The sequence below is a fragment of the Manacus vitellinus genome, unplaced genomic scaffold (genome assembly GCF_001715985.3).
Source record: "Manacus vitellinus isolate BGI_N305 unplaced genomic scaffold, ASM171598v3 scaffold_15_pilon, whole genome shotgun sequence".
Lineage (NCBI taxonomy): Eukaryota > Metazoa > Chordata > Aves > Passeriformes > Pipridae > Manacus > Manacus vitellinus.
Window position 1 is genome coordinate 6,864,071 of NW_021939122.1, and position 22,036 is coordinate 6,886,106.

The 22,036-nt window shown below is 40.9% G+C and overlaps 2 protein-coding genes across 3 annotated transcripts in view; both read right to left on the reverse strand.

Moving 5' to 3' along the window:
• Window positions 1–4,980: 4,980 nt before the first annotated feature.
• Window positions 4,981–9,241, reverse strand: LOC108639010 (bone morphogenetic protein 7-like). The gene is made up of 4 exons (XM_018068943.1): window positions 9,128–9,241; window positions 8,449–8,565; window positions 7,061–7,262; window positions 4,981–5,423 (listed from the first exon to the last, which is right to left on the reverse strand). The coding sequence occupies exons 1-4, from the start codon at window positions 9,224–9,226 to the stop codon at window positions 4,981–4,983; spliced, it is 861 nt and encodes a 286-aa protein (XP_017924432.1). The 5' UTR covers window positions 9,227–9,241.
• A 6,690-nt stretch (window positions 9,242–15,931) lies between these two features.
• Window positions 15,932–22,036, reverse strand: part of ERCC6 (ERCC excision repair 6, chromatin remodeling factor) — a 45,920-nt gene continuing 39,815 nt past the window's right edge. For both annotated transcript variants that reach the window (XM_018069138.1, XM_008929820.2), the window contains 5 exons: window positions 20,783–20,928; window positions 19,996–20,700; window positions 19,224–19,425; window positions 18,823–18,901; window positions 15,932–18,414 (listed from right to left, as the gene is read on the reverse strand). In XM_018069138.1, coding sequence (XP_017924627.1) covers window positions 17,989–18,414; window positions 18,823–18,901; window positions 19,224–19,425; window positions 19,996–20,700; window positions 20,783–20,928 — 1,558 coding nt within the window. In that variant the 3' untranslated portion in view covers window positions 15,932–17,988. The remainder of the gene's footprint in view (window positions 18,415–18,822; window positions 18,902–19,223; window positions 19,426–19,995; window positions 20,701–20,782; window positions 20,929–22,036) is intronic.

Here is a 22,036-nt window from a genome sequence, read left to right on the forward strand (position 1 = left end):
GTGGTAAATTATTCACAGCAGCACTTCAGCCCTAGGGTTTTATTGTCAGGAAAGCTGGCCCAATGCTTAGCCTGATTTAACCCCGGGAAATTTTACAAGTGTTTTGGGGAAATTATACTTCTTTTTTCTTATAGTCTGTGGGTTTTGAAGACACAGTTGCTTGGCCATCAACACTGGCTCAGCACATTCCGCAGAAAATTTGACATAGACAAACAGTTGCTTGCGATGTGGATCACACTACAGAGTCTATACTGATTTTTATCACCGGTTTTGTGCTGCCTGACAATTCAATTTAACCTGATACTTAACCAAGCAAGATTTCTGTGAGCAGATCTGAACCAGCGTGCTGGGGTTTAATGCTGCTTTGTGTCACAAGGCCTAGATTTATATATCACCAAATCGTGGTTTTAGTTAAAGGTCAGTCACCTCTCAATATTAGGTTATTTTCCCAGGCAAAACCTGCGGGTTTGGTTTTCCAGAACAAGACAGGCTGTGATCTCAGCCTGAATTAGGGCAGTTAGTATCTACATGAATCTAAAGCTGCACACATCCTGTGACAACAGAAAGTTAGCAGTCCCCCCTATTCTGTGAATGGCTTCTCTAGCAATAAACCTAGTGGGAAGAAAGAAAACATTTTATTAGCTGCTTTAACGCACAATTGTCTCATTCACCGAAGGTAAGGCAAATTCACACCTGTTAACTACTCTCCTTAGCGGTGAGCTGCACTTCAGGCCAGAAGGGGAGAAGTGGCTTAGGTGTGACATACTTTTGCACAAAGCCATTGAAATGCACCTTCTGGATGTGGCAACGTTCTCAAATTAGCCTGAGCACTCCACCTTGTTTATGGAGAAGTTGCATCATCATTTGGATAAAGCAGGAGTGAGGCTACCTCTGAAGACGTGGGCACATGGGTGCATACACAAGAAAGAACCCGCACGTATACATGTTTGTATTTGCATATGTGATCTGAAAGGGACCGGTGATAGTCCACAGGGTTCGGTATCCGTGGGAAAGCCCTGGAACTTATATAGGCACCCAGCCACTCCTCTCTTTCCGGGAGACAAAGTCCTATGAATAAGGACTATGAATAAGTACTACCCTTCACGAGTCTTTCAAGAAATTGCCTCATTTCCTACACCGAGGACGAGAAACTATAGTAACTACCCCAGGCAGTCTGGAAACAACATCGAGTGTTTCAAACAGAATGCCTCATATAGAGCAGCATTTTCAAGCCTGCAGAGAGGATAGAGTAGAGTAGAGGCTTTTCGGTTGCTTACAACACTGCTGTGCTCCAGTTTCCTCAGGGCAGGCACATTTATCTTGTCCCACCAAAGGAAACCGTCCCAGACCAATTTCCCCAAGCCCATCCCCCCTTCTGCCCATCCGAAGACATCCAGTGTATCTATCCCTCCTCCTGCTTCAGTACCAACAAGTACTTTCCATCATCTATGCCTTGTGAAAGCTGTGCCACACAAATCCCTTAAAACAAACATTTCTACAAACAGGAGACCACTCTCTTGAATTCGTACTCCCTGCTGTTAGTTCTCCTCCACGATATACTGACACCTCACTGCCATCTCACTGCGGTGTTTTCAGGACCAGGCTTAGTGGTCTACTCACCTTAAGCAGTACAGTGTGACTGCACATACCTCACATGCATGGACCACTTTAGTTCCAAAATTGGACCAAATGTTTTGTCATGTGGCTGAGCACAACCCTGGGGTTGGATTCTCTTCTAAGGTTGTCTGAGTCATTCTCCCTTTGAAATACTGCTTTCCATATGCCTGTGGGTACAAAACATGAGCTGCGTTGCTAGAGGAGCATCACACTGATCCCATGCTATGGAGAGGATGCAGAGATCCTTGAGCTGTCAGAGATCTGAGCCAGCAGTTCTCGAGCTGCAGAGCTGAGCACTGTCCAGATGCTCCACAGGGAATGGTTGAGGGCATTCTGCTTCCAGCCCAGGCAGGTCCTTGCTGTGGCTGTACCCTCTGAGGCTTGGAGCTGGAGGCAGGGCAGACGTGACACAATGCTCTTGGTCCTTTAATATGTAGCTCTTCATCTATATATCTCCAAATTTCAGTTCCTGGGGTGTGATGTTCTTGGTGGCAGCCTGAATATAAAATCTGCACTCATTCCTTTTTGTTTCTGCTCTTTACAGGGACAGCTCTTCAGGGCCAGGTGGTCTCCTTGTGGTCTTGGTACAGTGCATCACAACAGGGTTTGCTACAAGCCTTGCTTTCTCCTGCTGCTGAGGTGGTGCAACATGGTATAACAATGCTCACTTTGAGTCACCAATCCTTTTTCAGACTGGCCATGCTGAAGACAACTCCTATTCCCTCTAAAACCCTGGCTGTTGCTGTTTGGTGTGTCACCTAACATATCATATTCTGATTTAACCAAGACTCCAATGTATAGAATTTCTTATTTTGGAATTCTTACATATTTCAGTTAATGAATAAGAAGAAAATTCACCTTTATTCTAAACCAACCCAAAATGAAAAAGGCAACAAAAAAAGGAGCCTACTTGTACTTAATTGTTATTCTAATTACAAGTTGTGGTGTAGTGTAAATTTTTTCCCTTGGCATTATTATGAACCTCATTTCCTTACAAAGTCCAGGATAAACAATTCTAATATATTTTGTTTTAATTATCAGGGTTTAATGGGGCATAATGAGACTATGTTGAGTGGCGCAGAAAAAAAATAATTTAATGTGTGCAAAACTACTGAGTGCTCCTAGCTTGCCTGTGCATATTTCACCTATTGTAGGGCAGCACTATGTTAGCTATATTCAGTGTGCCCATCATTTATTTATTAATCATACTTGCTTTTCAGTAGAAAATTTTCCTTTTTTTTTTCCTGGATTCTGAAACAAGAAGAAACACATTAAGATATCCTAGAAAAAAATCGAACAATTCTCTAGGTTGAGTAGTGAAGGATGAAGCTGATACACAGCTGATGGTGCTGGAAGCATTTGTCATGCATGGACAGAAGATGAGTATGTTGGACACAGACACTGCCTCTGCCAGTCTGCTCCAAATGCTGTCCTTCTTACAGTGTTACTTGGCTGTGAAAACTTATGACTTCAGTTCTTAGGGCCTCTACCAAAAGAAGTACAGCTGATATCAGCTGAAGTCACCATTCAGAAGTGACCTTGTCTGGACTGTCACTGTAGATACATTTTCCCACTCCCAAGGTGTGGTTCCTACAGACTTAAACTACCACAGGTACTTCTGCAGTGAAAAGGGAAAAGTGCAAAAGAGCAGCCTGGGAAATAAACCAGTAAAATGTGATCCTTTATGACCCTTTAAGCTTTCCAAGGTCCCTTTGCCAATGCCAATTGCCCAGCCATGGCTGGGTGTGGCTGATGCAGCAGTTAGAACCACCCCGCTACCAGATTTGCATTTCACTTCACTAGGGTGACCATACACCAAGATCAAGATGCTTTCATTTCAGGAACAATCCCTGGATCCTTCCTGAAGAGACACTCATTTATTCTGCTTATCCATTATACTTCTTGACACAGAATCAGAGGACTAGATACAGTACTCACCATAGCCATTGGGAATGTCCTGTCTTCTGCAGAAGTATTTGATTCAGGCCTCTCGGGAGGAGGTTCAAATACAACGTACAAAACAGACCAATGTCACATTACATTTATTTAAAAAATCAACATTTTATATTACAGATTAAGTTAATATACCCAAAGTGTTTGGGTTTTAAATAAAATAAATTTATTATAGACATCAGTATTTACAGAAAGAAAAACATCACATAAATATATATATATATTTTTTTTAAATCTCATTGGAGTAAAAAAATTCTCCATAAAGTTTCTACCCATGAGAGATGTCACATTCTGTGAGAAATCAGCCTCCTTCAAGGATTAATAGAGACAAGAAACCTAACCTGGATAAAGGTACAACTCAGTGAATTGACTGAGGAACTGTACTGGGCTAGTTACTTGCATGAAACTGTAGCAAGACTGAAAGACCTCAGGGGGCCCCTTACAAGTCTATGTCCTATTCTTCAAGGAAGAATGGAAGGGAATCATTGAGTACATTCCACCAAACTTGCCTCAGACACAGGACCAGGCCAGCATCCAGCATGTTCCCATGGACCTCCAAAGCTTAATGGTTTTCTTCCTGCTAAACTATGAGTATTCTGGATTGTAGGATCCCATTGTACAACCACTGTGCAAACACACAAAGACAATCTCTGGTGCCACACAGCTGAATAGCCACAGTAGACCATGGTGGAAGACAATAATTTTACAGAGGAACTGGCTGACCCTTCATTATAGAGTTGCAGCCCTGAGTTAGAAGCCAAATGTGCTGATTCCCAGACAAATACTGACTTTTGCATTCCCTCAGACTGGCTAGCAAGTACCATGGGGACTTACAAGGAGGTTTCTGCATTTGGTAGAGCTGCATAAAGCACAGGGAAGAAGTGCTTTTCCCAATAATGCATCATCAGCAGGTGGTAGAGGCCTCCAAGATGAGCTGTGGGCAAAAACCCTGAAAGCTCAATGTAGGAATGTACATCCCTACTGGATCATGCAGCCAAAACTGAATAAGGTTGTGTTACTAAGACACCTACACCCCATCCTGGTTTGAGGTAGGATACCACACCTGTTAAATCACAGAAAATTCTGAGCATTAATATACAGAACAAGACCTTAATTTGAACAGTCAACTTGATCTGTTTCAACTCCTTCACATAGGAAGTCCTGATTTTAATAGTTTCCTCTGGTGTACAGGCACTCAAAGAGCTCTCCATGGAGGTCTTGAAGTTCACAACTCTTTGAAAGTCAGCCACCTTTCCACAGAGCCATGGTAAGAGGAAAAGGATTTAATGTACAGATAAGTTTCTGGCTCTCCTGCCCTGTAAGCTGAAATACCATCTCTTCTGGTATCTTCAGTGACAAATAGGGAACTGAATCCAGGTGCACACCAAATGCAGACAAAAAGAGGTCCTGCTAATGACAACCACACCTTGTTGCCACCATGTCTTTATAATTTTTAAGGACCACATTCTCTTTGTCATCAAAGTAGAGAAGGTTGAGGGACTTCAATTGATCTGGCACACAGCAGGGCATGTTGACATCTTGAGACAGTTTCAGTGTATGGACAATGGACTGAACTGTAGCATGGTTTGTTGCATTCAGACTTTCCCCCAAAGGGAAGAGACAGGACCCTCTGCAATAAAATGCGTTGTATCCACTCGGATGAATAATCCATCCTGACCAGCCAATAGCACGGAAGTCTACATAGAGTTCCCTTCGATGACATGCTGTTACCTGGCTTTTGGCAGAAGGGACTGGGGCAGCTCGAGGTCTCCTGCCCATGCTTGCACTGCTGCTTTTGATGACATCAGTTTCATGAAGCACATGTGAACTATCAATTTTGTCAGGGTTTATTTCTGATTCTGAAAGGAAGTTCTGTGTTAATATTTCACAAATGAAATTCATTTACTAAGTACAGTATTTTGCATGAAAATACATTCCATAAATCTACATCAAAGCCTTCAGAGTAGATTTTGAAATGGCAGTTGACCTGTGAAAGTACCAGAAGGGGTGCGTATTCAATTGCCATTTCAGCCATATTTCCAAACCTGCCAAATCTTGCATTTAACTTTGTGTGAAAAAAGTACCCCAATTCAGCAGAAATAGAAAGGAAAAACTCAGTTATCTACAAAACACATTTTGTGAACTCCACAGTCCCTCTTCAGGGCTGAATCTGGTCAGAATGGTATTAACAGTCTTCATACAGCCACTCCTACAACACACATTATACTGAGCATTGTTAACTGAGGGTGGAGATCACAGCCTCTTTCTCTCCAGTATTCTCCCACAAACTCTACTGGTACACTTGCAAAACAGAGTGTGCAGTAACCCGATAATGTGTAAAGTAACATTTTAAAAAATATATTTTTCAATTTTTTGATCTGAAAAAATCACCACCAGGTTTACGGAACTCTGCTAAGGAATAAAGCTTACTGATAATAGGGTGCTTTCTGAAGTGTCTTCTGAGAAGCCTTGAGATCCACGGAGACCCCAAGATCCATCTACAGAGGCTGAAACTCACTGATATGTAGAAGAACAATCTGAGTAGTCACTGACCACAAACAACAGGCAGGTCTAGGGAGTTTCTTCATTGAGAAATTTCTCAGTCTTGGCACAGTATCCCATGCAGAGCTTGATTCTCAATTATTTGGGATCTAGGATTTCATTATTAATTTTTCTTTGGAGAACAAAAATAAACAGGCCAACCTCATTTTTATTTTTAATCAATTTCACTATCTACTTCTTAATTTTGATCCAAGTCCTACCTAGCTTCTTTCTGATATTCAAATACGACCGTTTACCAGAAAAGCCTGCAAAGCCAGAACTGCATTATTTTTGCCCTTCCTCCCAACTTTTGCTCTTTGCATTTATCAGACCCTAAAAATCCAGTCTGTGTTCGTTTTACAGGAAGAGTAGTGGGAGAGGTAAGACACTGTTTTGTAATTTAAGGCATAAGGGCGTTGTCTTTGATGAAAGCAGCCTTTTGTCACAATGCTAATTAGTCACTGAAGTTAAATAGGTGCTTAAAAACCAAGCCAAGGACAGAGAGGTTCAAATTGCTTATTTACAACCTCTTTCACTCTTGAAAATTACACTTAATAACTCTACTTACAGATACTTTACCAGCATTTTCACGAAGTTTTTCAAGCTTTTTCAGTCTAAACCTAATATACAATTTTCACCACCACAAAAATAATATAAATAGTACTTAAAAAAATAGAACACCCATCCCTTTACAAAAAAATAAACCAGGTTCCCCGTAGGCATTATGAATATTTCCTGCAAACTCAGTTTTTCTCAGGGGAGAGGCAACTTAAGATGCTGGGTGATCTACTGTCGAGAACTATCAAATTAAACTCTGATCAGTGACAAAGCTGAACTTCAAACATGCTCAACACTGCAAGTAAATAGCTGAGGTTAGGTATACATGAGGTAGCAGGAGGTATCAGAAGCTGAACAGACAGTTCATACTCTAAAACTCGAGTGAACTTACTTGTGGAGGACAGTACAAAGCTGGGAGACCTCTGTTTGTTACTGTTAGTGAAGAGAACAAGGAGAGCATTTCTACTCCCCTGCAAAGTGTCCTGGCTCTTGGCAAACTTAATCAGGTTGTGTTCAATTCTATTGTTGAATACGTGTGTCGTTGTTAACAATAAGCCATGGTTGGAGCTGCTGTTTCCAACCCACTTGGAAACCTGGTAGTGACAGGGAAGCAAAATAATATTGTTTCAATATTCCTATTACAGCATTATGATTAAGCAATGTTTATATTAGGAAAAGGGAACAGGCAACAAGCTATGAGAGTATAGGGATATATATTGTGACAGAATTGAGATAACTGTATAGCTGAGAGTCCACTGAGTTTAATATTTAAATCAGTAATTCAGCACTTAAAAATAGAAAATGTAAAAATACAAAATATGCATATCCCAAACCTATATTTACAGTAAGATAATTAATGTCACAGAATTTACCAGTGAATAAATGAGTGTAAGTATTAATATTAAAATAAACACTCTTTGACCTTCACCAGATATATATTTTTCATAGCAATCTCAACAGAATAATATGAACCCTCCAGACTTTTCATATCGTTAAGACTCATTTAAATTTAACAAATGTGGCATTTGAAGAAATTAACTTGCAATCAAGCATATTTTCTTATCTAATTGTTATAATTACACACTAATAGATAAGGCCAGGCCATTCTCAAGCAGGAATATCATGACTTAAGATGCAATTTGACCAACCATCCAAGCACACAGTTTAGTGGGATCATAAAGCTTAGGCAACAAAAACCACTGTCACAGAGTACAGTTTTAAACCCCCAAAAATGTTTGTCTTAAACCGTGTGTGGCTTTTTTTTGCCATGGAAAGGCGTTCACCTACTACCGTTACAGTTTATGGATATCTACAAAACAAATCTTGAAGCTAACAAATAAAGAAGTGTACAGAGAAAGTTAAATGAAAAGCAATCCAAGTAGTATAATAAATTCCAGAAACACAACGGCTGCTCTACAGAAATGTCGCCAGGATAAGAAGGAGAAATGAAAACTTACTTTTGGTACACTATCAATTGCAAATCCTTTGGCAGTCTAACGACTAACACATTATTGTTTTTATCACAACAACATACTTGGCCTGATGTCCCTCCATCGATTAGGTTTGGGTTACTCAATTCTCACCATGCCTGTGCTGCTAGCAGCATATAAACACTTCTTTAATTCAGGTAGCACCAGATGTACTTCTAAGTGTAGAGAGAAAGTTTCTCCCTCTTCAGTTTGAATTGACCACAAACCTCAGCATAATGGCAATGCTGGTGTTATGAGCTGTCACCGTAAGAGATTTAGAAATAAAGTGAAGTCAGACTTCTCTGCTTACTGTCTGCGTGACATTGAAGACTTCCCAGCCTTCTGTGTACAGGGACAATAATCTTGATGCAATTAGATGTTTTTTCTGTGGCTTACTTCCACTCTCCAAGAGCTCATACACTTCCACCTTGATAAGAGCAATACAACAAAAACAATAAGAAATTAATCCAATTGTTCTTCCAACAAAACAAGAAATATGAAGATTATGCACATTTCTGCTACATCATAATTGTAATTCTTTACCATCATTCTAAATAAGGCAAAAAGTAGGTTTTGGACTGGACAGTTTAACAGAGAAAACAATTATCACTACATACATGTACTTCTAGATGAGTTCAGAGGCAGGATGCCAAACTGTTTGGTACTACAGGAAAATAACCTGACCATTCCTATTCTATTTTGAACACCTAATACCTTCCAAGTATTCTGTTTCTCCACATCTTTGTCTTCCTTCAGGTTTGTAAAAAGTCCCATCCTGCTCTTCGCCAGAGAAATATACACTCAATATCAGAATCCTTATCCTCCCTGTTTTCTTATGAATCCCTGGTTGCTATTATTATTTTTCAGAACAACTCAAGCAGATAAAGTTCTACTCGAATTTGGAAATATCCAAAATCCCAGAAAAGTATGATATTATAGGTCTGACATTGGTATAGCACAATTAAGTGTTTACCTATTTTACCACTTACTTTGCAGAAGTGTTTCACGTCGGACCTTCTGGACACACGTGCCATCTTGAGCTTGAAGACCCTGAACTCTGCTTTCAGCATCTGCTCGCCCTTCTCCATCGCGCTGATGTCGAAGTAGAAGTGGTGCTGGTCCACGCGAACTGGAAAAGACCCTCCTTTGGGAACACGGCCAGCCCCGGCGGCACCAGCCGCGTACCGCCGCCGCGCTCTGACCCGTGTGGCCGCGGCCGGGCGGTGCGGGGGCGCGCAGCGGGCACGGCGCGCCGCTTCTGCGTGGGGATTCACTCCCCGCCCCACCTCTGTCTCGAAGCTCCGCACAACGTCTCCCTGCAGACAGCGGCGGGGCGCGGGTGACTGACGTTTGGCGCTCGGCCGCAACCTTGTTGGAAGAGATCCACCTGAAACTGGGCGGCGGCTTCTTGCGGGGCACGCACGTTCGGGCGCAGCTCCTCGATGTCGAACACCTCCGCAGCCGACTGGCAAAGCGCCGCTTTGCACCTCGCCCGCGCGGGCCGGGGGCCAGGGTCAGGGCGCTGGCGCCCGCAGGCATCAGCAGCGGCGGCCAGGCACAGGCGCAGCGGCCGGGCAGGGCGGCGGGCCGCCATGGACGGCAACCGCGGGCTCGGCCGAGGCGCCATCGCGGTGCCGCCGCGCGGCGCTGAGGGGCAAGCGGCCCTTGCGCGGGCCGGCCCGGCCCGGCCCAGCGGCTGAGCCGCGGCAGGCGGAAGTGCGCGGAGCCCGCCGGGCAGGGCGCGCAGGCCCTCCAGGACAGGGGCCCCGGGCATGGGCGGCCGCGCCGCGCCCCGGCCATCACAGGGCTCTTAAGGCTCGCATGGGGCATCGTCGTCTGACAATCAGAGGGACCGCCGGCCCGGTGGGGCGGGTGGCTCTGGCTGCCGGAGGCATGGTGGCCAGGGATGTGCGAGGAACACCGTACTCGTGAAAATACTGTCCATTACATCCACCTTCCTCTCCCCTCGAAAAAGGCTTTGATTTGGGCATTGCTGAGCCCAGGTGCTGTTTCCTGTCGTGGCCGCAGCAATGAAAAGTACAGTGGGCCACGGGCGTGAGCCTCGGCACCTCCCAGCCTGTGGAATCCCCGAGCCTCGGCACCTCCCAGCCTCGGGCAGCCGCGCCGGTGCGGGCCCCGCTACCAGGGCGGGATCTCCCAGCCTCGGGCAGCCCCGCCGGTGCGGGCCCCGCTACCAGGGCGGGATGGGCTAGGCTGCGGGACAGAACCTGCTGCAGTCACCTGAGTCTCCAACTCCGGCCCTACAGCTGCCCAGGGGGAGGGTTTAGGGACAGAGTCGGGGGTTCTGCTATTGCAGTGCAGCAAGAGCAGCCAAGGTTCGAAGTAATTAAGGATGGGGAGAGGCATACAGATTCTGGAGAGCAATTTTAGGGCTTAAATAAATGCAGAGTCAACCAGCTTTGAACAATTTGCTTTTTTCCCCCACCCACTGATTGATGAAGAGGATTCCACCCCCCCACCCCGTCCTGAAAAAAGCCCCAAAACAAATCCCCACAAAATCCCAAATCCCCAAAACACACCTACTCAAACCTTAAGCATTCTGCATACAAGTCCTTTTGAAGGCAGTCTGGCAACTTAGAGAGCAGCAATTATACATTCCTGATGGTTCATACAGTAGTGCCTGTTCTGCTTGTGACACACTGCACTGTGTTCCCTTTCCAGGCAGGAAAGCAGTGGGAGGCAGATTGTGGGGCAGGTAGAAATGTCTACTGGCTGCTCTGCTCAGGTGCACTATGTTAGGAATATTTGCACTGAGCAAGCATGTGGATCCATAGGAGAATAAGGTGGAGACAAAGACGCTACAGCTCCACGCAGTCCCAAATTAACCATTTGAAAACAAAGTTTCATCTGGAGTGTTGAAACAGCTCTGACAGAGAAAGCACTCACCTCGTGTCGTCCTAATGCTGAAGTTCCTTGGCCCTTGGCCACTGGGTTCTCCAGACTCCCTCCTACTGTTGTTCATTCCAGCCTTCAGCTCTTGTAGCCATGTTTAAAAAAATATGGATAGTTATAAATGTTATGTTTTTGCCTTTCCCCCCTTTTTTTTGTTTGTTTGTTTTGTTTGTTTGTTTTTTCCACCAGGACACAAGGCTGCTGATCCAGTTTGCCACATGGGGTGCAGAAGACTAATGGAGGAAAATGAGAAGCAGTGGTAGGTTAATCAGACCAGTGTAAAAAGAAAACTGTTGCTGTACATAAAGCTTCATCCAACCTTGATTCTCAAAACTCTCTAGTTGTCTTCTAAGGGCTGTAGGCATCTGAATTAATGGCTAAGAAATGATGGATGAAATAATACCCATTCAGCTACCTGCCTGAAAGCACAGGAAGAGACTAGTAAGATATGAGAGATCATCTATGATCTCTCATCCTATGATCAGTCATCCTAAAAGCTTTGCTTCCGCTTCACTGCTTCTTCACATGCTTATCCTCACAAACCCTACCCTGCCCTTGGGTTTCTTAATTTACTCCCAGTACCCTCCCTAGGCATATACCTTCAGTTTTACTCTCATGGTGCTGCTTCTAGACATTAATGTCTGGAAACACATAGCTAGGGTTCCCAAACAACCTTAACTCTGCCCTAGAGGCGAAGATTTATGAAAAAAATCCTCTCTGTTTAATATAAGCTGGGACCACAAACAATGAAATGCCTCAATCGTAGTGCAACTGCAGAAATTCCAGTGTACAGTTAGCCAAACGTAACCCACTGAGTGCTGTGTTCTTTTATTTTCATATTTCTGATTAGGCAAACAACATAATGAAAGCCTCTCTCTATTCTTTCCTAAGACTGCATGACTCACCACTTATGTAAGCCTTATGCAGGAGTTGGTCATAGCTCCTCTGATGATACTACGGACTGGTTTGTAATTAGTGCGAGGCTCCAACCTCCCAGTTCTGTACAATAAAAATAGGTTCTCTCAACTTACATGTTGTGAGCAGTGTGGCTTTGGGAGCCCAGGAAAAGCTGGGAATCTCTCAGGAACTATGATAGACAGTTAACAACTTAAAATGTTGGGTGGATTCTCTAGAGTTCAGCATTGGCATTGCTTTCCCTTCTTTCTCTCTCAAATGACTGGATAAAGAGTCTGTAGCCTGAAGAGTTCACAATCATCTGGTTTTCAGGTATAGCTTATGGGTAAGAATGGTGGGATTATATAGCCTGCCACATCCTCTTTGATGCCATTAATTACTACAGGATGGCAATATTGAAAAAGCATGGTTATTGCATGGTATTAGCAGTGGGCAGAACAAAATTTACTTAGGAGCTTTCACTGTACATTTTAGAACCTTAGCAAGTTTGGACTTAAAGGCAAGTCCAACCCTGCCATTCAGAAATTAAGAGCTCAGCATATACCCTCCCTTCCTCCATTAGTTTTGTGTTGGCACAAACAATAAGAGCTAGTGGGTAGAGAAGGTTGGAAGTTGCTTCTTAACACAGCTGCCTAACAATTCATATGTTTTCTGTGCAGGTTCTGTAGTTCCTAGTTTAGTGACTCACAACAGAGGTATTCTTTTTGAGGAAAAAAAAAAAGATTAGTTTTCTGCTCCCTGAATGCAGCAGTGATACACTGCAGTCATCCCTGGGTTTTTCAGGCAGAGAGTAAGAACATAAGGTGTTTCACTCACTTCATAATAGCTGTCTTAGGTCCATTTAAAAAAGAAAAGTGGAATGGCCCTTGTGTGAAAGACGTCAGTCTTCTCTTAAAGATAGTAGAGGCAGCAGAAACAGGGCTACCTGTTAACAAAAGTTAAGAATTACTAAGGAAAGCTTCATCTCCTATGTCTCAGCTGAAGGCACAGGACTGTACCACATCAGCGAAACTGTGTGAAGTAGGAGTGGTGACATCACCCCAGAGCCCAGAATAGCAATCCCTGGAGGACTGGGTAGATGGAGAGCCACTGAGTCAGTAAGCATATATTCAGCATTTAGCTTGAATGTTTGAACAGGGAAATTATAAATGGCCCTAAGTAGCAGAGAGTGTTTTTACCATGTATCTAATATATAAATACCTCTCCCAGAGGAGATAAACTCCCAAGTGCAGACTTGCCAGCATATCCTGACTCCTAGACATGTGCCCTATGCAAGCCCTTCAAAGACTGGACTCTCAGCAGTTTTGTATGAGAGTTTCGTAAATTAGAGTTGCTGAATTAATAATCTAGACAATAAGATGCCATATTACCTGTGTTTTTCCAATCAGGACTTCTTCGTACTGTGCTATAATTTCCTGAAGCATTTTTGAAGAAAGATGTATTGCTTCCCCCAGATGACTGTATCCATCAGATGGAGAAACCAATGCAGCATGCATTATAGTGCTGCATCCAAAGTCACCCAGAGGTTTATAGCAGGAGAATCCAGAGATCCCTGCTTCTAAAAGACCAAACAGGTAGATTATTCCATACTTTAAATCATCTCAGCAACTATGTTACCTTATTTAAAACATGAGGAAAAATTAGGAAGGACATAAATAATTTCTTGGCCCATACATCAAGAGTAAGCCAAATTTTGATGTTGTTACAGGGTCTCTTCACATCTAATTTTTTTCACCATCTTTATACATCATTTGAGAAAGCACAGTCACCACCCGCACAAGACACACTGCACCATCCTTTCTTGCTGAATCACTGGGATATGGCAGTTCTTCAACACCTCCTCCATCAAAGAGAAAACTGCCTAAACTGTAATGATTAGATTTTACATAGGAGTCACACCAATATGCAAAAAGAATCCAAGTCGGATACTACTCCACCAGTTTAATTATCCATCTACTCAGATCCTTCTTTTAAAATTATCTTATGTTGGAGAAACAGAAAAGAACAAACATTAATCAAGTTACTGTTTTCTCTAAGATTGTTTTGTCAAATTAGTTGCTTAAGCTACTGTTTCCTGTGACAGCTTTCCCTGAGGGATACATCCTATAATAATAACTTTCACACTGCTCTTTCTAGTAATCTGATGCCTGCCTGGATATCTCCCTCACTGAAAAAGTATGATAATAACATTATATGTGTATAGTTTTTGATAGATCTTAATGTGTAACATTTAAAAATCTATCAGAAAATTCCCTCCCTCCCCACCAATGCTCTTATTTTCCAAGTTACACAGTATATCATTTACTTAACAGATTTTGAGTATCTGCTCTGTCTTCACAAATGTAAAACTTTTTATGAAGAACAAAAGTGAAGAACAAAAATCCCATCAAATAATTCTGAAAATCTTCTCCCTTCTATTGTAGCTTCTTGAAAGACAGAGAACTGCACTACTAGAAGACAGTAAAAATTAGACAATCTTGGAATCAAAAGAAAAGTTGACCTTATGATTTGAATACAACTGTCTATAGGTAACTGTCATCTGAAGCCAAAACTTGCAGATTTAAAAGCCCACTTCTCTATCCTCTATTTGGGAGGATAACGTTTGTTATCTGCAGTAGACTCAGTTCTCCACATGGTGCAGCCCTTTCAGAAGAGGCTGAGCCACAGACTGAAGCTGGGAATTTAAAAATACTCCTCTCAATTTTTAACCACCATTTCTACCTATCTATCCATTCATCATCTTACATTTCTCTTGTAGTAAGTCATTATAGTCCAGAAGAGTCAAAGGGCTACAGCCTTTAGGAGAGTCTCTTTTCTCTAGGTCAGAATTCAGTTTTTATACCAGAGATGTGTGGGTTGGCTATACATTGTCAGCAAAAGGATGAACAGAGGAGAATAAACATCTGGAATAATGTAAAAGGAGGGTAGCATGGGGTGAGAAAAAAATCTTAAACTTTTTTTTTCACCTCTCCCTTTCTAAATATGGTTTGAAACCAGAAGGAACAATTATGATAAGTTTTAACTTCTGCTGTTAAAATATCAGTGCAGCATGTTTTATCCAAAAAGTGCACACAGTCCCCATAACTGCCTACAGAAAAAAGTTTTTGCTATTTAGCTTTCTAGAATTTTGTTCAACTACATTTGTGTGGATGGTAGGTCACATCATCTACACTTGCAAGACATTTTTGGAGTAGTATGGTGCTCAGCTTTTAGCATCTTTACAGGAAAGAAATTATCAGTAGTTCCTTGTGGTATTTTTTTTTTAATTTAAGATTATACTCACTGTTCCATGCTGAAACATGATTTAATGCTTTTGTCCAACTGGATTCCTAAATTAACCTTTGATTGTTCTTTATCCCCTTTTTACTGAGATAAGAAAACAAAATATAAAACCACAGTCATTCCACATGGATGATTTTTGGAATCATGCACAAATAAAGTAGCAACTATCAACTATAGTATTGAGTATTTGGAAACTGAGACATTTAAAATACAAGGTTTGTTTGACTGTGCAATATCATTAGTCAGGAATTGCTTTAGATGTTCTGTGAAGATGTGAAAGGAATTCACTTTATACAGGTAAAGCTAAACAAACAAAAATCAAATAATGTTTTATGGAATAAAAGTAGAAAAAACCCCCTCTTCTACTTCAAAATGCATAGCAGCTATATTATGTTCCAGAAAAACTTTTACCTATAAATCTGCCTGTAGATGTTTAATCACACATGCTTTTAACTACTTAAAAATATTTTTTGAGTATTATACTAATTTAGTCAATTAAACATTTTAAACAAATGCTAGTACTGGAAAAAAACTAGTTGCTAGGAAGCATTATTTGAAACTGTATGAAAAATGGAAATATAATTAAAGATAATATAAATAATTTGGTCAGTGCCACACTATACAGGAAAAGATGGCCCCCCACTCCCACTCTTCCCCTGTGCCCAAACACTTGTACAACACACTTTTGTTTTTCCTTTTTTAATAAGTCCAGAAAAGCCAAGGATTTATAAAAAGTACATGCAAGTCTATTTACATTAACGGATCATCGAGAAGCTGCAAACTCTCCTTAGTAAAGGAATTATGTCTTTAAGATTGGGAGTAGTAAATAAAACAGGACACCAAAACTAACAGATAAGGTGACAACAGTAGCTTTGCTGACTGCTGAATTTCTGGTTTGTTCTTCAGGCAAGTAGAGATGCATGGGGACATGACAACCAAAACAATTCAAATTCCCTACAGCTTTGAAGAGAAGAGCAAAATAATTTCAATTTTACTCTTTTTCTGATCAGTTTAAAGTCATATCAACAGATCTACACCCTAAATTATTACTTTCATCTTTCTCTTGAAAGAGGGAATGTAGGTGAACAAACAGGATCAGAAAAAGAGATGTTAAGAAAAGATGCAGTAGTCCCACCTTCAAATACCATGATGAAAACAGATTCTTGAATTGTCTGCCCTGTTCAACTCTAGCCTCTGAAAAGCCAGTTGATCAGTTATTGAAACAGTGAAGAACCACTTCTTGCACATTTCTACAGATCCTTTATCACTGAGCAAAAACAGGAGGAAAAGCCACTGGAAGTCTCCTAAAGGCTTTTTTTATGAGAAAGTAATAGTTTGTATTCTTGCTTCACCATTCATCTTTCAATATTTGTACTTTCACTCAAAGTAAACAAGATAATTTCACAGTAAGCAAAAACTAAAAGTAGCTTAGCTTTCCCTTCTCTTAATAGCTTAGGAATAGGAAGGACATTAGGCATATTTAACTGTTCCTAGTTTGAGCCATACAGTAATTTAATGTTGCTCCAACAATGTGGTTTTCTTCACAAAATCTATCTGTATTTTCCCCCTTAAGATTTCCTTGTGTAGCACACGAGGAAGACAGACCAAATGTCATACTTGGATTTGCTACAAATGACCCAGTTCTTCCTTCCTTGGAAAAAAAAAATGGGTATTGGAACTTATCCAACTGTCAAGATGTTTGATATTTTCCCTACCTACAGAAAAGGTATAACCTGTAACTTCTGCATATGTTCCATCCAAAAGTGATTATGTTTAGTAAAATCCAGTAACACCATCAACCCTCTGACCAACTAACACCCCAGCCTATGTCAAGGTATAAAATCTTAAGTGCTAGGAGGGAACTGGAACATTTTGGATATAAATCACAGTGAAACACATGAACATATAATGATATTTCAATTATCAGTCCACACCTGTGACAAACATAACAGTTACTATCACCTCGGTGGTAAGAAACACTGCACCAAACACCTGCCAGTGGTGTTTGGGACTGTAACTGAACTGCTGATTATGGTGCAAGTGGGTGTTCTGGAATTTAATAAGTTTTCCTTAATTATCAATTGGCAGTTAACTCAATATTCTGCCAGGCTTCCCATTTTTTATGATTAAACCTTCATGGCAGTAGAATTAATTTTCCAAGTTAGTTAGTGATTTAAGTTATACTGTATATGCTAGATACTGGCAACAACTGAAGCACCAACATTAAACCAAAATTTTCACTACTGATGAAAGTTTCATACAGTGATTGTGATGCACTTGGCAGTACAAGTGAATCTCTCACGTTAACTACTATCATCTCCCCCCTTGTTTTTTTAATGGTACACTGTGTGCCCCGTGACCATTCAAGTAACAAACAGGAAATGAAGGAAGAAGTTTTCCGGAATTTCACAGAAATCAAAGTCTTACAACTCATGGCAACATCCATGGTTCTTATTGTAATAAAAAGTCAGTATATGTTCTTAATCCTATTTATATTAAGATTTCTTTTAAAGAAAAGGTGCTACTTTGTTTCATCTATGAGGTAGATGGCACTTTCATATAAATAGTGTAAATCAGAAATTAAGGTAGCTCTAAGCCTGCAACAAGTCCTGCTCTACTGACTGTTCATAGTAATTATTTATGAATACAAAATACTTGTAAATTTTAAAAGTCAAACAGCAAGTCTTTGAGAGGAGAATGGTGGTCAAGTGGACAGAGAGATGCCTTTGCTTGTCAAAGGTCATCGGAATTCTGGCTTTAGCCTCCAGACCCCTTCACCGTTCGGGGTCCTGTGGAAGGTGCAGATGTTGCGGAGAAGTTCTCTGAAGACACAGGAGTGCGCCGCAGGCAGTTTGGACTCAAATTCCTGCAGTAACTCCCGAGTGCTGGCCTCGCCGTCCCCGCGCGCCTGGAACGCTATGAAGTTACGTAAATCCACCAGCAGTTCATCGTATTCTGTTGAACCCTCGACTGGGGTGGGTGCTGGCTGATGATTCTCATCTCCCTCATTCCTTGTCTGTTGTGGTAAAATAAAGTGGTTTCTTGCCCTCATATTAGCTAATAAGGATGAAGAGTCTAGAGCACTGGACGATTCTCCAGATTTTCCATCGAAGTGCTCACTGGAACCACACTTCTTTATATTTTGTTTCTTTATTGGATCTGCATCCTGCAAATAAACATATAGACTATGGATTAAGTTGTATTTTGAGACCCACAGAATCTGCTAAACAAAATCTGCCTGTTGTTTAGACTTAAACCATAAACATGACCACTCAAAACTTAGTCACAATAAAGAGGTAATATATTCTGGTCTCAACTTTAGAACTTTGGAAGTGAAAGAAGCATTGCTGGTCTTGAGACAGATAACTACACCACAGTGCAATTTGTGACTGCTGTATCCAATCAGACTTCATTAAAACATGAAAAACCAAAAATTCACAGGTGACAAAAAATTCTAGAATTCTACATAATCATACAACAAAAGTGTATGAGACATCTACAGTATAAAACAGATTTATTGCATAAATCATAACATTTCACATATATCAGCTCTTAAGACAGAAATGTCTCTTACCTTCTGCTTCTTTGCAGGTGATGCACAAGTGGCATGTGGAGACAGCAGCATGGAGTTTCTTTTTTGACCAAACCGTCTCCTAAAAACCCACAAACATCCATCAAACATCCTTCTCAAAATGACTAGTACAGTTTTTCCAAAGACAGACTGGGTTTGTGTTTTAGGGTTCTCAAGAGCCCTCTGCTAAGTTTTCTGTTCTACTGTGCAACAATAATGCTTTCTTTGTGCTTCAGAATAGACTACCTTGGCTTGTAATGTGCCTTCATCTCTATATTAAATATAAAACATGAACACCACTTTGATACATGTTACTGCAAATAACAAGTGCAAAAAAAGATAAATCCATAACATCCTAACTCACTCTTCTGTTTTTGAAAAAGCAGCGTGAGGACAGAACTTACTTTATTCCTGATGGTGCACCAGAAAGACCACTCATGCCTGTCCAGGTTGGCACGCCAGAAGCAGCTCCTAAACATTGCTGACGAGAGATTTTTAAGGCTCTCAAGGCATTCTGGGCCACTCTGCTTGCTTCTGCTTCCTCCAGCACATGATCTACACTGGAAGCTTCCATAATGGCATCATGCTTCAGAACACTGTGTACCCCTAAAAACCACAAGATTCAAGAGGTGAAGGAGGACATCTGCTAATTTACATGAAAATCAAATACTCACTTTTTAAGTGAATGCCACAGTAACATTTTTCCTTTCTCATGTTGATTATATTAAGCACATCAGTACAGTCATTCCTAATGAGAACCCCTTTCTATATGAGTTAAGTAATCAATTTGACAGTAAATCACTTCTGGTGTGCTGATGAGGTCATTATTCATAACAGATCTGGCAATTATGTGGGTAAATTGATCATTTCCATTGTTATGGACAGGACAGACAGAAGTGAAACCCTTGTGTAAATGAAGGTTGATTACATCCTTATTTCCAGGAGAAACACTGCATTACTTCTATATATCCAGAAGTGCAGGTCTATCTGAACTGCTGGGGCCAAGGTAATTAGCACATTCATAAATGTTGCATTTAAATTATGAACATCTTAAGGTCTCAGTACAGTAACATAATAAACAAGTTTTGTATTGTAGCTCTAACTATCAGAGTAACAGAACTGCTCTTTCCCTCATTTGCATAGGTTAAACCTCTGTTTAAGAACAAGAACTGTTACCTGATTTTTTGAAAAGTTTCTGCAAGACATAATCATCATTTTTCTTTGAGTCTTCCTCCTTCTCTTCACTGTTCTCCCTTCTGTACTGTTTTTGTTTCACTAGATGAGGAATGCGTTTTCCTTCAAATCTGGCATCTTTGTGATGTTTCTTCTTAAACTCATCTTTGTGGCTCTCATGTGACAGCACAGCCACCTTGTGCTTTGTTTTTGAGATACATTTATAATGATTATTATCTATCTGCCCATCTTCAGTTTTAGCATCCTGCTTTTCCCAGGAGCCAGCTGCATCACAAGTAAGGCTAAAATCTGCCTTGGCATTTTCATTAGCTGCTCCATGTACTTCATCAGCCACCACAGCAGTGAGACTTTTGGCATCCTCTGAAGACCCCGCATCGCATGGCAACGACTGGGACACAGATTTGTTGCCACTGTCCAAGTGTTCCTCCTTGCATTTATTCAGTGAATTTGTATCAGTAGTATCTTGTGCATTATCTTTTGCATAGCTGTTTTGGTCAAAGGATTCCAAATTTCCTTTGGTTTCCTCACTTGTCTCTATTGCTTTAGAAGAAGAATCTTTCATGTGTGTGGTTGAGCAGGAATTGGAGGACTTGCTCTTCTTGTGTGAGCTGCTTTCTGCAAGATGGAGATCACGTTTAGAAGTACCATTATGAGATGGTTTTGGGACTTGAACATCTGAACCAGTACCTGAGGGATGAATGAAATAAGTATCCATTTAACAACCACTTAAAACATTTTCTCTTCTAAACAAATAGAAAAAAACATGTACCTGCAAAAATAGCACTTGTTTCTGTCCCCTGAGACACATCTGGGTTGTTCAGAGTAAAGAGTTCATAAAGGTCATTGGATTTGAAGAAGCGATTCTGCTTAGGGTCTTTCAGCACTCTGTTTGTTAAAAACTGTTTGAAGATTTGTCTAAAATAAGAAAAAAAAAGTACTTTGTGCATAAAACAATGTCTAGCTTTGTTTAAGTACTGAATACAGTACTTAAACAGAAAACTGTATAAGCACAAATATTACCCTGCAGAACAATTAAGCAGTGGGAAGATTATGTTAGTTTCCAAAACAATCTTGAGTTAGTAACTTTCAAAACAACCAAGGAAATTGTTAAATGCAGAGATTTATTATTTTGCAACAGCCCCATAACACAACAGGTAACCACCATCCTGAGATGTCCTACGAGGCATCCCTTAACTAAGCAATAAATAATTTCACAGCTAGTATTTTTTTTTGTCCATTAAAATTGAAAAGCTTGCATGATACAATAAAACTATCAGAAAACTCCTGAAAGAAAAACAAGAGCTTGTTAAAATGACAACATTTTACATGTTCAATTGATTGGAGGGATCAAAAGCAACAGAGTAGCTCAGTTTGATTGTGATGACTGGATGACAGCCACTGAAAAGGGAAATCAGATTTGGGGTTAAGAGGAAGGGAAAAAGAGAGCCCACCTGCAGAGGACTAACAGGAATAGATCTGGGGGAGAACTGTGATGCAAAAAATCTTCTAGTATTGGTAAAACTACTTCTATGCTCTATTTGTACTACAAAGTGCCTAGAGTAAAAGCTATTTTTTCTCTACAAAAAATCCATCCCTAAATAAAACTGGAAAACAGTTCTTTAGAACTGTTTTTATCATGTTTTTGGCTCTGTGTACATTACATAGTGAAACTATTTTTAAATCTAGTTGTTGAAAACTAAGGTTAAACATAAGCATAAGTTACTGCAAGTATCCACTTCATAAAGTTTTTAAAGATTATCTGAGCTTCATAGCTTCCTGCAATGATGATCACATATTTGCAGGGAAGAACACACAGGAAAAGAGAAAAGACAGTTGCTTTAAGTTCACAGTCCATTGCACGGTTCTGGAAAGAAATGAATTGCTGATGGCTGTGCTGACCCTTAGAGTCCAATTCCTTGATGTGGTCAGTGTTGTTTAAACACAAGTATGCCAGAGGGATGGAAGCCAACCAACAGCGGATGCTTTGTGTCCATGTGGCAAAACAGATTAAAAAAGGCATTCA